The sequence below is a fragment of the Archocentrus centrarchus genome, chromosome 10, assembly GCF_007364275.1.
Source record: "Archocentrus centrarchus isolate MPI-CPG fArcCen1 chromosome 10, fArcCen1, whole genome shotgun sequence".
NCBI classification, from domain to species: domain Eukaryota; kingdom Metazoa; phylum Chordata; class Actinopteri; order Cichliformes; family Cichlidae; genus Archocentrus; species Archocentrus centrarchus.
Window position 1 is genome coordinate 1,331,673 of NC_044355.1, and position 12,585 is coordinate 1,344,257.

At 44.8% G+C, this 12,585-nt stretch overlaps 1 protein-coding gene across 4 annotated transcripts in view; it reads right to left on the reverse strand.

Moving 5' to 3' along the window:
• Positions 1-800: 800 nt before the first annotated feature.
• The window catches only part of slc44a1b (solute carrier family 44 member 1b), a 28,242-nt gene continuing 16,457 nt past the window's right edge, over positions 801-12,585 (reverse strand). Inside the window, exons 8-16 of one of the 4 annotated variants that reach the window (XM_030739864.1) lie at positions 12,369-12,520; positions 12,099-12,285; positions 10,980-11,148; positions 10,082-10,238; positions 9,007-9,090; positions 8,793-8,930; positions 7,766-8,002; positions 5,651-5,749; positions 801-1,872 (exon numbers count right to left, since the gene is read on the reverse strand). In XM_030739864.1, coding sequence (XP_030595724.1) covers positions 1,849-1,872; positions 5,651-5,749; positions 7,766-8,002; positions 8,793-8,930; positions 9,007-9,090; positions 10,082-10,238; positions 10,980-11,148; positions 12,099-12,285; positions 12,369-12,520 — 1,247 coding nt within the window. In that variant the 3' untranslated portion in view covers positions 801-1,848. Of the gene's footprint in view, positions 1,873-3,773; positions 5,750-7,765; positions 8,003-8,792; positions 8,931-9,006; positions 9,091-10,081; positions 10,239-10,979; positions 11,149-12,098; positions 12,286-12,368; positions 12,521-12,585 lie in introns of those variants that run through there. The other 3 variants (XM_030739865.1, XM_030739862.1, XM_030739863.1) reach the window with 3 other exon arrangements.

Genomic DNA, 12,585 nt, shown 5'->3' on the forward strand with positions numbered 1-12,585 from the left:
CAAAAGGTTCCTGGACTCTAAGGTATACTTGTGTTTGATAGATTAGAGGAGAGTCTGGAGATAGCAGGATGTGCTGTTTATCTGCTCTGTAGGTTTCTATAACATCAGGAATACCGAATGCTTAATTCTGGGATTTTAAATTGTGGTCATGCCTGAGAAGTTGGGATATTTTTGCCTGTGTTGTGCAGATGTCATACATTCATCCTCTCCATTAATGGGATGACTTCTGAGTTTTGGTTGTCAACTTTGTGACAACTCGTGACTTTCAGCCTATACAACATCACTGATCAGCAGGTCCCCAAAGTAGCCCAGATAAGGCCTCGATGTGGCTGCCATCTGGGTGACATCTGTATTTCAGTCTGAAGGAAGGATGCTTGGGTTCAGCCTCACACACAGCTCAACCTGCAGGGCAACAAGGCAACATGTTGGCCAACCAGGACAGGCAACACAACGGGAGTTGCCTCGGCAACAAATCAAAAGGTGCACTTTCTAGCTTCTCTCTGAGTTTTCAGCACTTTGACTTCAGACTTTCTGATAACTCAAACTCACATTTCAGGCAACCTTTCTTGCTCAGGTTGCCCAATGAGTTGCCTTGTTGAACAGTAACAAGATTAAACCTCGCACAGTCGAGCCATTGGTCGGACTTCCTGCTTGAGGCGAAATTAAGCGTTAAACCTGGAACATGTTGAACAAAAGGAAGCAGGAAGACTTGTCGTTGATGTGGTCACATGACGCAGTTTGTTTTATTGCTGACTGATCTCAGCCGGCACACCCCCCCCCCCCCCCCCCCCCCCCCCCCCCCAACGTCTTCTTGATGGAAACAATTTGATTTGTGGTGGTTTCAGAGATCAGCTCCGAACAGGAAGTGGGATCCAGGCGATTGTTTGTGGGAGCCCCCAACCACGAGACGACTCAGCGGATCGCTACAGCCTGCAAGGTGAGAGTCATCTGACTGACAGAGACACGCCCCCAGGCAGACACACGAACCAAAGCCATGAGCTGGTACGGACATGGTTGAGAAAAAAGTTAGCTTTTTTTACTTTTACCTCAAAGCAAATGGGAGTTACTCATCTGCTGTTACCATGATTGGTTGGTTAGTTTGTAGTTTTGTGTGACTTTGGTGTTTTAATGAGTTGCAAAAGTCACACAAAGAGGTCAACAACTCTCATTTTAAACAAATAAAAAAAACACTATTTTTGTCAGTGAAGTCCAGTGGATTTGAAAAAGAGACAGAAATTGTGTCATTTCCACAAACCCTGCTGTCCTTCCAAGCTGCAGAAGAACTTCAGGCTTCAGCGAACTTAAGGTGCTGCGCTAAGGAGTCACATGACTGGTCTCAAGACCCACACCTTGCAGGCTGTAGCACTTAATATGAAATAGCACTCATGGTGATCCGTACCACGTGGAGTCTGACAGCCTCAGTCTGAACTGGACAGATCTCATTGACCAATTAAATGTTGAGTTTTATGGCTGCTGTTCCACCTGTCCACAGGCCCCGCCCCCTTTGATGACTCAGGTGAGGAGTTGGTGTCAGCGATGGGCAGGTTGTCTCCAGAACAAACGTTAAGACGAAAACAGAAAAAGTGGCTGAAAACTGTTAGGAACCGAAGAGTGAGCGATGAGTCGGGTGAGTTTTATAAAAAAGGACATCACTACGAAAAAATGCATCAGCCGGTTTAAAATCTGCAGCGCTTCAATATAAAGTGCTTCATTACATTGTTACTTTTTTACAGTTTCTTATTAAAATATCGTTTTCCCTGGAGTGAAACCATAGTAAACATGTTACACGTTGGTAAAAATAAACATTTGGAATGTCTCTTTTTAACAAGTCCCATTGGCTGATTTTGGTCAAGCTGAACTCGTCCCCGGAGCCTGAAACAGGAAAACGGTCACATGGTTAACAGGGTCGTGATCAAGCACATTACAGGCAGTCACACAGGGTATGGAGGGGAGAGCAGAGCATCATGGGAGATGAACATGAGTCAGAGCGGTCCACAGAGCTGGAGCAGGATCGACCTATTTCTCTGGACTCCCTGTTTCAAGTCCAGAATAGACCCTTTTACAGCCAACGTCATCAAAGGCTGCGCGCATTTTGGCAACAGAAGTGAACTGCTGCTCCATTCAAATCGATAAGAATGAGGAGACTGCGCAGCGTTTAAACGTGATTTAAAAGCGATATCAGCATCAAAATGTCTGCTGTTGCGTGTTTGGCTGTCAGAATTTCTACTCTACCAAAACTGGACTGAACTTGTACTGAATCCCACGGGATCAGCTGTTTGAGAGAGAACGGAGCCGTCTGTGGTTACAACCCATCAAATGTATTGATAAAAATTGGACTGAGGACACGATCAGGACTGAGGAGAGGATCAGAAATGTTCACGTTTGAAGCGCCCATTTTATATCAGGTAAAGTTATTTATCTTCCACTGTTTATACCAGGATGTCAGGTATCTGTAAACAGCATTAGCTGGTAGGCTGTTTGGCTTTTAAGCTGTAGTGTGGCTGTTTACAGGTGAGCATCGCTGACTCAGAGAGTCCTGATTTTTAAATTAATATTTAATCGCACTATAGATTACAAAATGCAGTGCCAGTCAAAAGTCTGAGCAGACTCACATATGAATGGTTGAGCGAGTCTCACAGTGTGACTGGAACAGTATATATTTTTTTCACTGTAAATCAATAATATCTGCAGCCAGAAAACTCTTAGCTAGAAAAGCAGTTTGATGAAGTACTCAGGCTGCCATGCAGGTACAATCCGCTGTGAGGACGTAGCTCTCTGACTTGTTCACAGTGACCCGAGCCTCATACACAGCGCTCCTGTTTCCTTGTCTTTGACTTGAAGAACTTCTGCCTTCAAGACACTAAACTCAGAGTCTGTGTCAGGATATTTGATGTTCGGTACACGGCTGCAAATATAATTGTAAGCATCCAGTGACTTATATGCGCTGCAACTTCTCTCCAGTGTATACGCTGGGTTTCTCCACCAAATACACGTATATATCCGCCCACAGATACTGGGCCACTTGCTAACATACCACAGGGATCGGAGTCGGTTGCCGGTGGTCAAAATTAATTTTTGCAGGTAGTTTTCACGATCTTTCGTTGATAATCCCTTCTCGTAGATTGAAACGCTATTGAACTCCACCGTACTTCCGTTTCCAAAACGCGTGCGCATCGCTGCCTACGACATCATTGTTTACAAACAGTAAAAGGGTCTATTAATGGGGCTCTATGGAGTTGGAAATTTCCATCACATTTTTGATAGAACGGGTTGAAATAATTGCTAATGCTTCTTTTTCCCCCTTTTGTGTTGACTGTAGTAAAATCCCTTTCTTTGAGTTTTAAGGACATCACCACGCGTCGCTTTACTACATCCTATATTCTGATTTCAGCAGATGACCCCCCCTCCCTGAGCCTGGTTCTGCTGCTGGTTTCTTCCTGTTAAAGGGAGTTTTTCCTTCCCACTGTCACCAAATGCTGCTCATAGGGGGTCGTTCTGACTGTTGGGTTTCCTCTGTATTATTGTAGGGTCTTTACCTACAATAAAAAGCACAAATGTTTGTTGTGCTTTGAAAACACTATATAAATAAAATTGAAACTGAAACACAAGCAGGTTGTAGCAGCATCACCTTCAACCACCACTTCTTCTACACACACTTCAAACATCAAGAGAGGACCTCCTGCCATAAATCCTTAACTAAGAGACCATTATCTGAACAATAGTTCAGATAATAGGACTTTATTGTTGTATTTGTAAAACTCTGCCTTAAGTGCCCTCCACCTGGTTGGAGGGCACTTACGTTTCCAAGTGCTGCTCATGGTTTTGTCTGATTGTTGGAACTGTCTCTTAATATTGCAGGGCTTTTAGTTTATAGTATAAAGTGTTATGCAGCGACTGTTGTGAACTGGTGCTATATCAGTAAAACCGAACTGAAATGACTATTTTAGCCATTTAGCTCCATCAGGATTAAAAGGAAGTGGAAAAACCATCCAGGAACTGCCTTGCAACGTCCTTCTAGAAGCAATTCTACCAACTTGGAAGGTTCAGTCCTCAATGGGACCTAAGAAAATGCTTTATTATAACCACTCAACACCGCTACAATCAATGTCTATGGCTCCTCCCACTGCAGCACTGAGCAAACGTCATGCTAATTTGAGTTATGCACGCAATAAGCAAAGAAAAACTACAACTACACAACCTGCATCTGTGCAACAAAACGACTGAAACGACTCATTTCAACTGCTGATTGGCTCTTTGGGTGCAGAACAGCCATCCTCTTAGTGATTTCAGGATAATGTGTCCGTGTCACCAAAGCTCTTTCTCTCACTGTTACTCGTCCTGTATTTACACACCACGACAGAATACTGGGGATGCTCTTATAACACCCTTAGAAATATTTCACAAACTGAAACACAAACCTACACAAGCTGTAGCGGTCCTTTGTGTCTCTCTGTAGTTGTTGCACTTCTATTTTTGGTAGTTTTTTGTTTCTCTGCAGTTTTTCTTTGGCGGATTGTTGGCGGTCGCTGGTGGACAAACGTACAGGAGGTGACGACCGCCTGGTTTCTGCTTTCTAATTCTTCTCACTCTACCAGGAGCAAACATCTGCTGGGGAAAATAATGATCTCTTTAGAATTTGTTTTTGAGTCAAATCTAAACGCAGAGAGCCTCTGGCTCTTCCTCAGCTGCTCAAACTGTGCCGGACACGAGCTCTGGTGAGGAAAGATCATTCTGTGAAACCATGCAGGAAGCTAGGACCCAGAAGAAAGCAGCTTTCTAATGATTGCCTTTAATTAAACTCGATCAGCTCCCAAAGATTTGATTTTTTTTTTATATTTTAAAAAGGAACTCAAAAAAAGGTTTTTATTGGTTAGCCCATCACTGATCAGCAGTGAAGAGAACTCAGTTTGTATCTCAGTTTAAAAATTTAAACCTTCTCCTATTAGTATCCTATCAGGATACTATTCCTATTAGGTAGTTTTGGAAAAATGTGATGGCCAGAATGACAGAAGGGGGAGCGTGACCCTGAAGCTGCAGCGCACCATCTGCTGAGTCCTCCTCCTCGCTTAAAGCACCGCAGTGAGAACATAAGGCTGAACAGAAATTCACTCAAACATCGACAAATTTATAGAAAAATACTCCAAATATAAAAGATACAAAAGTAAAAAATAAACAGATTACAAACAGAAAGTCAGGAGGAGTTTAGTCCCTGAGGAAGCAGCGGGATGATGATGATCATGATGCAAATGAGTTTGATTAGCATGCGTCAGTGGTTCATCCAGTCAGCATGCTCGAGTCACCACATGCATCAGTTAGTATGTATGTGTTAGCACACGGTGCTGACGGCGGCTGATTTAACATGTGATTTGGCAGAGGGGGCGGGGTTTGGCGTGTGCAGCAGGCTGACGAACAGGAAGAGAGTGGAGGTGGGCAGGTAGACGCAGAGGAAGAGGACGACATCCTCGCTGAGACAGAGGACGAAGTCCCTCTGCTCCATTAGCATCCAGTCCACCAGCACCCCCACCAGCAAGTAGTACACCTGGAACTCCTGATGCTCCGCCCACTCCCCATCACCACCCCAGTCTGGCCCCACCGATGCCTCTTCCAAAGAGTTCTTCTGCCTGGCCACACCCCCTCTGGTGTCACTCACCATGGGCTTCATCTCCGCACCCTCTGACACCACTTCCTTCACCCGACTCCGCCCACGCTCCACGGCACGCTCCAACCGCCGGCTGCTCTCCACAAACTCCTGCAGGAACACAGAAAGGTGAGGTGGAGCCGAAAACAGAGGCGACGTCAAACTCGGCAAACAGAGCAGTGAGACACTAACACTGTTAAATGTGCTATTTGCAGCTTTTTCCCATGGGTCACACACTTTTTATTGCCAATATATGAATGATCTGGAGTATTACTCTTAACAAAAGAGACCTTCCCACTCACAGGTCCCGGTAACAGCCTGCGGACCAACTAATGTGAAAAAACAGATTTTCCACAAAAATCAAAAGGATGTGACGTTCAAACCTGAGTCATGGTTGGGTGCTTTGTTTCGATGCCTCTCTGCTCTTTCTTGACTTACGGTATAATTTTTTTCCTGGTTTTTACCAGCATTTACTAACGTCTGTGTAGATTCTCAGTCATCCAGGTCATAGTAGTCTCTGGAGCTTGAAAAAGGCGACTGGACTTCTTTTTGTTTCTTGAAGACGTTTCACCTCTCATCCGAAAGGCTTCTTCAGTTCTCAACCAAATGGTGGAGAGACCCAGGTATTTAAACCCCTGTGGGCGTAGTCCCCTGGAGGTGGTTATGACCCTCTATTGATCATGTGCGTGAACACATGTGCCCAGGTGTGAAGGGGGCGTGGGTCATATTTAATCAGTGGTTTCAGTTGAAACCAATTTAGGACTCCGCTCCATTGTTTCCTGTGGCCTATTGAGGTCACTGGAACAAAGGTGTGAATGGGGGTTGAGACGTCTGGGAAGGGAGCTCAGGACAGCACTGTAAGCGGGGGAAAGTTGGTGACGTAATCCACCTCCTCTGTTCAATGATGGTTGTTCACAGTGGACATAGATGGCTTCTTTCACTCCTCTTTCAAACCATCTGTTTTCCCTGTCCAAAATGTGGACATTGGCATCCTCAAAAGAGTGCCCTTTTTCCTTCAGATGCAGATGTACTGCTGAATCTTGTCCTGTCGAAGTGGCTCTTCTATGTTGTGCCATTCGTTTGTGAAGAGGCTGTTTGGTTTCACCAATGTAGAGGTCTGAGCACTCTTCACTGCACTGAACAGCATACACTACATCGCTGATCTTGTGTTTGGCGGGTTTGTCCTTGGGATGAACCAGTTTTTGTCTTAGGGTGTGACTTGGTTTGAAGTATACTGAGATGTCATGCTTGGAGAAAATTCTTCTGAGTTTCTCTGACAAGCCTGACACATATGGGATGACAATGTTGTTCCTCTTGTCCTTCCTATTCTCTGTAGTTTGTGTTTGGCCTTCATTCCTGTGCATCTTAGCTGATTTGATGAAGGCCCAGTTGGGGTAACCGCATGTTTTGAGGGCTTTCTCAATGTGTGTGTGTTCCTTATGCTTCCCTTCTGCCTTAGAGGGAACACTTTCCGCACGGTGTTGTAGGGTCCTGATCACCCCAAGTTTGTGTTCCAGAGGGTGGTGGGAGTCAAAGAGGAGATACTGGTCTGTGTGGTTGAGAACTGAAGAAGCCTTTCGGATGAGAGGTGAAACGTCTTCAAGAAACAAAAAGAAGTCCAGTCGCCTTTTTCAAGCTCCAGAGACTAGCATTTACTAACATGCTGTGTACCTGTACCACCAGGAGGTGGCGGTAATTCACCTAGAGCAAAAAAATGTGTGGCACAGAGTTTAGATGCTGCTGCACGACCGCAGGAGGAACATGTAAAGCCAAACACGACCACAGCCTTAAAAAAAAGTTAATTACGATGAGATTCAGATAAAGCTGGTACCTCTAACATGTTCATGCAGTGACGATCTTCACATAACAGTCAAATAGTTTTCTTTTGCTTTAGAAAATTCCTCAAAATCAACTTTAATTTCAACAGTCACCGGGACATAAAAACTGCCTGATACCAGTCAAATTTGATTTTAAAAAATTGTGTTTTCAATTTGCCCCCAAATAAATTTTTAAACGTTTATTCTCCCTGGAAGTCCAGAGTCCAACAGTGACCGCCCACGTTTGTACGGGCTCAGCTTCCTTTAGTCCATTCAGACAGCTCAGAGGGAAACGGATGAAACATCTCACCATCAGAGCTTTGTCCATGAAGAACTCCTTCCCTGGAGTGCCGTCGTTATACTTCGTATCGATGGCGAAGCAGAGGAAGAGGACGTCCACCACGATCTCAAAGATGGACAGGAAGCAGTGAGCCACCAGGAAGGAGAAGAGACATACGATGATGAGCGGCAGCAGCCACTCGGCGTAATCCCGCTGGTAGTTCAGGAGGAGGACTCCAGCGAACGCCGTCGTCGTCACAATCAGGATCTGAGGAGATGTAATCGAACGAAACCGATAATGGGTGGGAAAACTTTTCTTTTTGTGTTTAAAGAGCAACAAAAACTGAAATCCACTGCTCACATATGCAGTCGTGCTTCAAAGTTCATGAACTCTGTAGAACTTTCTTTATAAAAATATGAAATAATCACTTGCAGACAAACATTTTGGGTAAAATTAGAAGTGTTTTGTTGAGCGAAAGGATAAGACTACATTCTTGCATCAGAACCTTTTCCCATCTGGTGGGGGTCGTACCTTCCCGGTGTGGACAGAATTGATTGATCATTACGAACCATGAATGCTGAAATACAGCTAAAGGAAAATGTCTCGGCATCTGTTTGTAAATTGAGTCATGCGGGAAAAACAACCGTCAGCACACAAGCTGTTCTACAAAGAGCAGAAAACTGCAACTGTAGTACTTGTAGTACTCTTTGCTTCCGCATATTTACAACTTTACTCTAAAAAAACAGGAAGCAAAGGAGCTCCTGAAAAGCTCCGTATGCTTTGATTTAACACCCTGACGACATGCCAACCATCATCCAGCATCAGTATCAGCTCTGCTGGGGGTTTGCTAACCTGGAATACGATCTACCAGCTCAACAGGGTGAAAAGCCCAGAGGAAAGCTTTCCCTGCCGCTTTATTTTACAGACAAATCCAGCATGAATGAAATGGAGGAGTCAAGCTCTATCTAGCTCCTTTCACCAACTTCACTGGCATATGAGAAAAGTTTATATCCAAGCAGCACAGACCTGGCATGAAGAAAACAGGCTGCCACCTCACCTTCCCCAAGAAGAGCACAAAGTCTCCGATGGCGTTGATTGTGGCGACCCGCAGAGCGTTTTCCACCAGGATCACGAAGGCGTCGCGTGCAGACGTGCAGAAACTGGTGCTGTTGATGGCTGTGGCTGCATATGCATTCTAAGAAATACAACCAGACATGGGTGAGACCACCATATCAAACACGAGAACAGAGGAGGAGAGGGTGGAGTGTTACCTGATTGAGATAGTTGAGGCACTTCTCCAAACACCACAGGCAACAGATACAAGTTTTCAGCATACAGCGAGCGCACGCGTTCTCCTGAGAAACAGATGATATCAAGTTATACTTAAAATGTATTTATGTGTACACGTCACATACAACACACTGTATGTGCAATCACTGTAAAAAAGGGCGAAGTTCTGTGTGAACAGCACAACATCATCAGCATAAAGACGGATCCTGTTCGGTCTGATCACTGTTGGCATGCCTTTAAAGGACATCCACTCATTTTCCCCATGTTTTTTAGATTGTTTAGAATTGATAAAAATGTTGTCTTTAGTGTAATCTATGCAACATAAAAAAAAGTGTGTTTTTACCAGTGACAAAAACAAGCCGTGAATCCTGGAAACGCCCCCACTGCTGCACCTCCCTGTTTGTCTTTTTTGTCATCTTCAATTTTAGCTTTTGGATCATAGTTTTTTTTACCCTTAACTATAATTTTTGAAGCAAATGAGCCACAGAAATGCAAACAATTTTTAAGATGTACAGAATAGATAACAATTACAGACCCTCAGGAGAAAAAGCACTTAGACCCTTCCAGCCCCCCGATGGGATGATTTGTACTGCAGTTGTTAACAACATTTTGCCTCAATATTAGATTGAGTCATTTTTGTCCTTATAAATAACTTAAAAGATGGGCACCCGGGTGGCTTAGTGGTGAAGCCGGCAACCACATACGTATGTGGCGCGGGTTCGAGTCTCGGCCTGTCACCAGTTTGCCCGCGTGTGGGGGGAAGCCCTGTATCTTCCCCCATTTCCTGTCTCTCTCCACTGCTAACTAAAGCAGCTGTGGCCAAAAACGCAAAAAAAATAAATAAAATAACTTCAAAGATTGAAAATAAGACCCGAGTTTCCTTTAATGTTGTTGCTGGATGGTCGCCGCTGCTGCTGATGGTTCAGTAAAGATAATGAGGAACAAAAGTTTTAACAAAAAGTTTTAGAGGGACTTCAAGAGGAGCAAGACAAAAAAAAAATGAAATGTGATACGCACTCGAGATGGATTTTTAAGCATGTTAGCAGTCTGTCGTACCTTTCCTTTGAGCTGGTTGTGGATGTACATGAGGATGAGTCGAGGGATCTTGACCAGCGTGATGATGAAGGACCCTTTAGCGACTGTGCCCAGGTGATACCGGACCAGCCTCAGGACCGAGGACAGGATTGGAGTCACGGGGAGTCGGTTCTTGTCCCTGAAACACAAAGTGCTGGTTAAGAGTCTGGACTGCTAAGTTTCCTGAAGCAAGAGGGGAACGCCGGGGAAGATCCCACTGTGAAACCCACAGTTTAAAAAGTCAGGTTAGACAGGAGCAGTATTCTATTGTTCCAGCAGACCAGGGTGATTTTTAGTACCTTAAGAAAAAAAAGAAACATGCTCATGTGCTTGTTTACTGTGGCCGTCAGTCTGAGGATCAGCAACCTTCTTGAATGTGGTTATGATGTTCTGGTCTAGTGGTTATATAGTGAGGTCCATAATTTTTATAATTGTTGCCTCTGCACACCAACCACCACAGTGGATTTTATTCGGTAGATTTATTCTTGAGAAAGTCGAAGTATCACGGTTGAGGTCTACGATCGAGAGACACCTTCATGAATGTAAATGCAGAGTTTACAACATGCTGCAACCCACTGGTTACACTCAAGAACAAGAAGACCAGATCAGACTGTCAGAAAGCATCTAAAGAGCTCTGGGGAAAAAAAACTCTTTGGACAGATGAAACCAGGAGGAACTTGGACCAGAATGATGGAGACAAACAGCTCACAGTAGAGATGGAGTCATTGTCCGAATGCTTACAGACCTGACTGTGTTTACAACTGTTCCTTTTCTTCAAAACATGAGATTTTAGCTGATTTTATGAGACGTTCCACTACATCCATTACAGTCACTGGCACAGAAAGCTGTCTTGGACTATGACTGTGGACTTTGGACCAACCTGGTGAAGTAGTATGTGACCACAGCACCGGCCACAGTCATCTGCTGACAGGCCAGGATGAACTCACTGATCCAGACCAGGCCCACAGCATGGTACCAGGTCAGGTACTGAAGAGGACCCGTCAGTCTGAACTCCGTCAGCCCGGTCTCCTCGTTCTGTACTGGGTTACCTGCACGACCACACAGAGCAGAGCAAAAGAACGATTTAATGACTGAAACGTTCAGTGTTCAATGCAGATACCCATTTCAAATCCACAGAAGCACTTCTAGTATTGGGATTCATCAAAATTGGTTTTTAGGATAATTTATAGGATTAATGGTCTAATTAATACCAGATTTACCTGCAGCTAAAGGAGGCCACAGCATTTACTCAACTATATTTATTTGAAAGCTTTAGTTTCAGACAACATCATAATCTGTAGTGAGATCAGGGGGCAGGGGGAGGAGAGCCTGGAGAGGTGGGGGATGCTCTGGAGAGAAGAGGAATGAAAGTCAGTAGAAACAAGATAGAATGTGTGTGAATGAGAGAGAGAGACAGGTGGAAAGGTGAACATGCAAGGATTAGACCGAGCCGTTTGGAGACAAAGTTGGAGAAGCAAGCCTGAGGTGGTTTGGACGTGTGCAGAGGAGGGAGAGTGGAGATACTGGACAGTGGATGATGAAGATGGAGCTGCAGGCAGGAGGAAAAGAGGAAGACCTCAGAGGAGGTTCATGGATGTAGTGAAGGAGGAGATGCAGAGGGTTAGGCTGAGATGGAGGCAGATGATCTGCTGTGGCGCCCCCTAAAGGAAGCAGCCGGAAGAGGAAGTTTCTAATTATTGCAGATTTATCTAAGATATTAATCTACTAATAAACCACTAATAAATGAAGCCACCCAACAGTTGTTTTTGCTGAATCTGCATTAAGCTGCTGTATAAAGAAGGTAGGAAGTCAGATATAGGAATGATACAGAAAATCTGATAAATTTTCAAAATAAAAGGCCCCATGAAGGCTAAACACTCCACTTCATTACGTTAAAGATGTGGGTGTATTTCAGGGGTGCGAGCATCACTCCACCTCAGGTTTCAGAGCACGTCTGTGTTCATGATGTCACTGTTTGTATTTGATGGCCGTAACTGACCGGTGGTTCCCAGGAAGAGAAGGACCAGAATCCAGTAGATCCAGAAGAGCAGGAGGGCGAAGAAGGTGACGAAGGGCTGCAGGGTGAGGAGGGGCAGGTGGATGAAAACTTTCCCCGCCACGTGGAACAGAGCGATGGTCAGAGCCACTCGTTTCCTCATGAAGAGCATCAGCAGCAGCAGGATGATCTGGACACAAAGCACACGCTCAGCCTCGGCTTTAAAGCACTAACCGGTCACGCTTCCTCCACGCTTTAATGACTGAGACGTACAGTGAAGACAGTGGCGGCGACGGCATAGACAAGCAGAGCCTGTCCGCTGTCCCTGGTGACTTCCACCTCCTCCTTTGCCTCCTTCAGCACTTTAGTGTCGTTCCCGTATAGCCGGTAGTCGATGTAGAGCCACCAGAGCACGCTAGTCCCCGCTGACACACAAACAGCACAACCCTGATTTCAGACACATTTCAGCTCTTTATGTGTTTTAATGCAA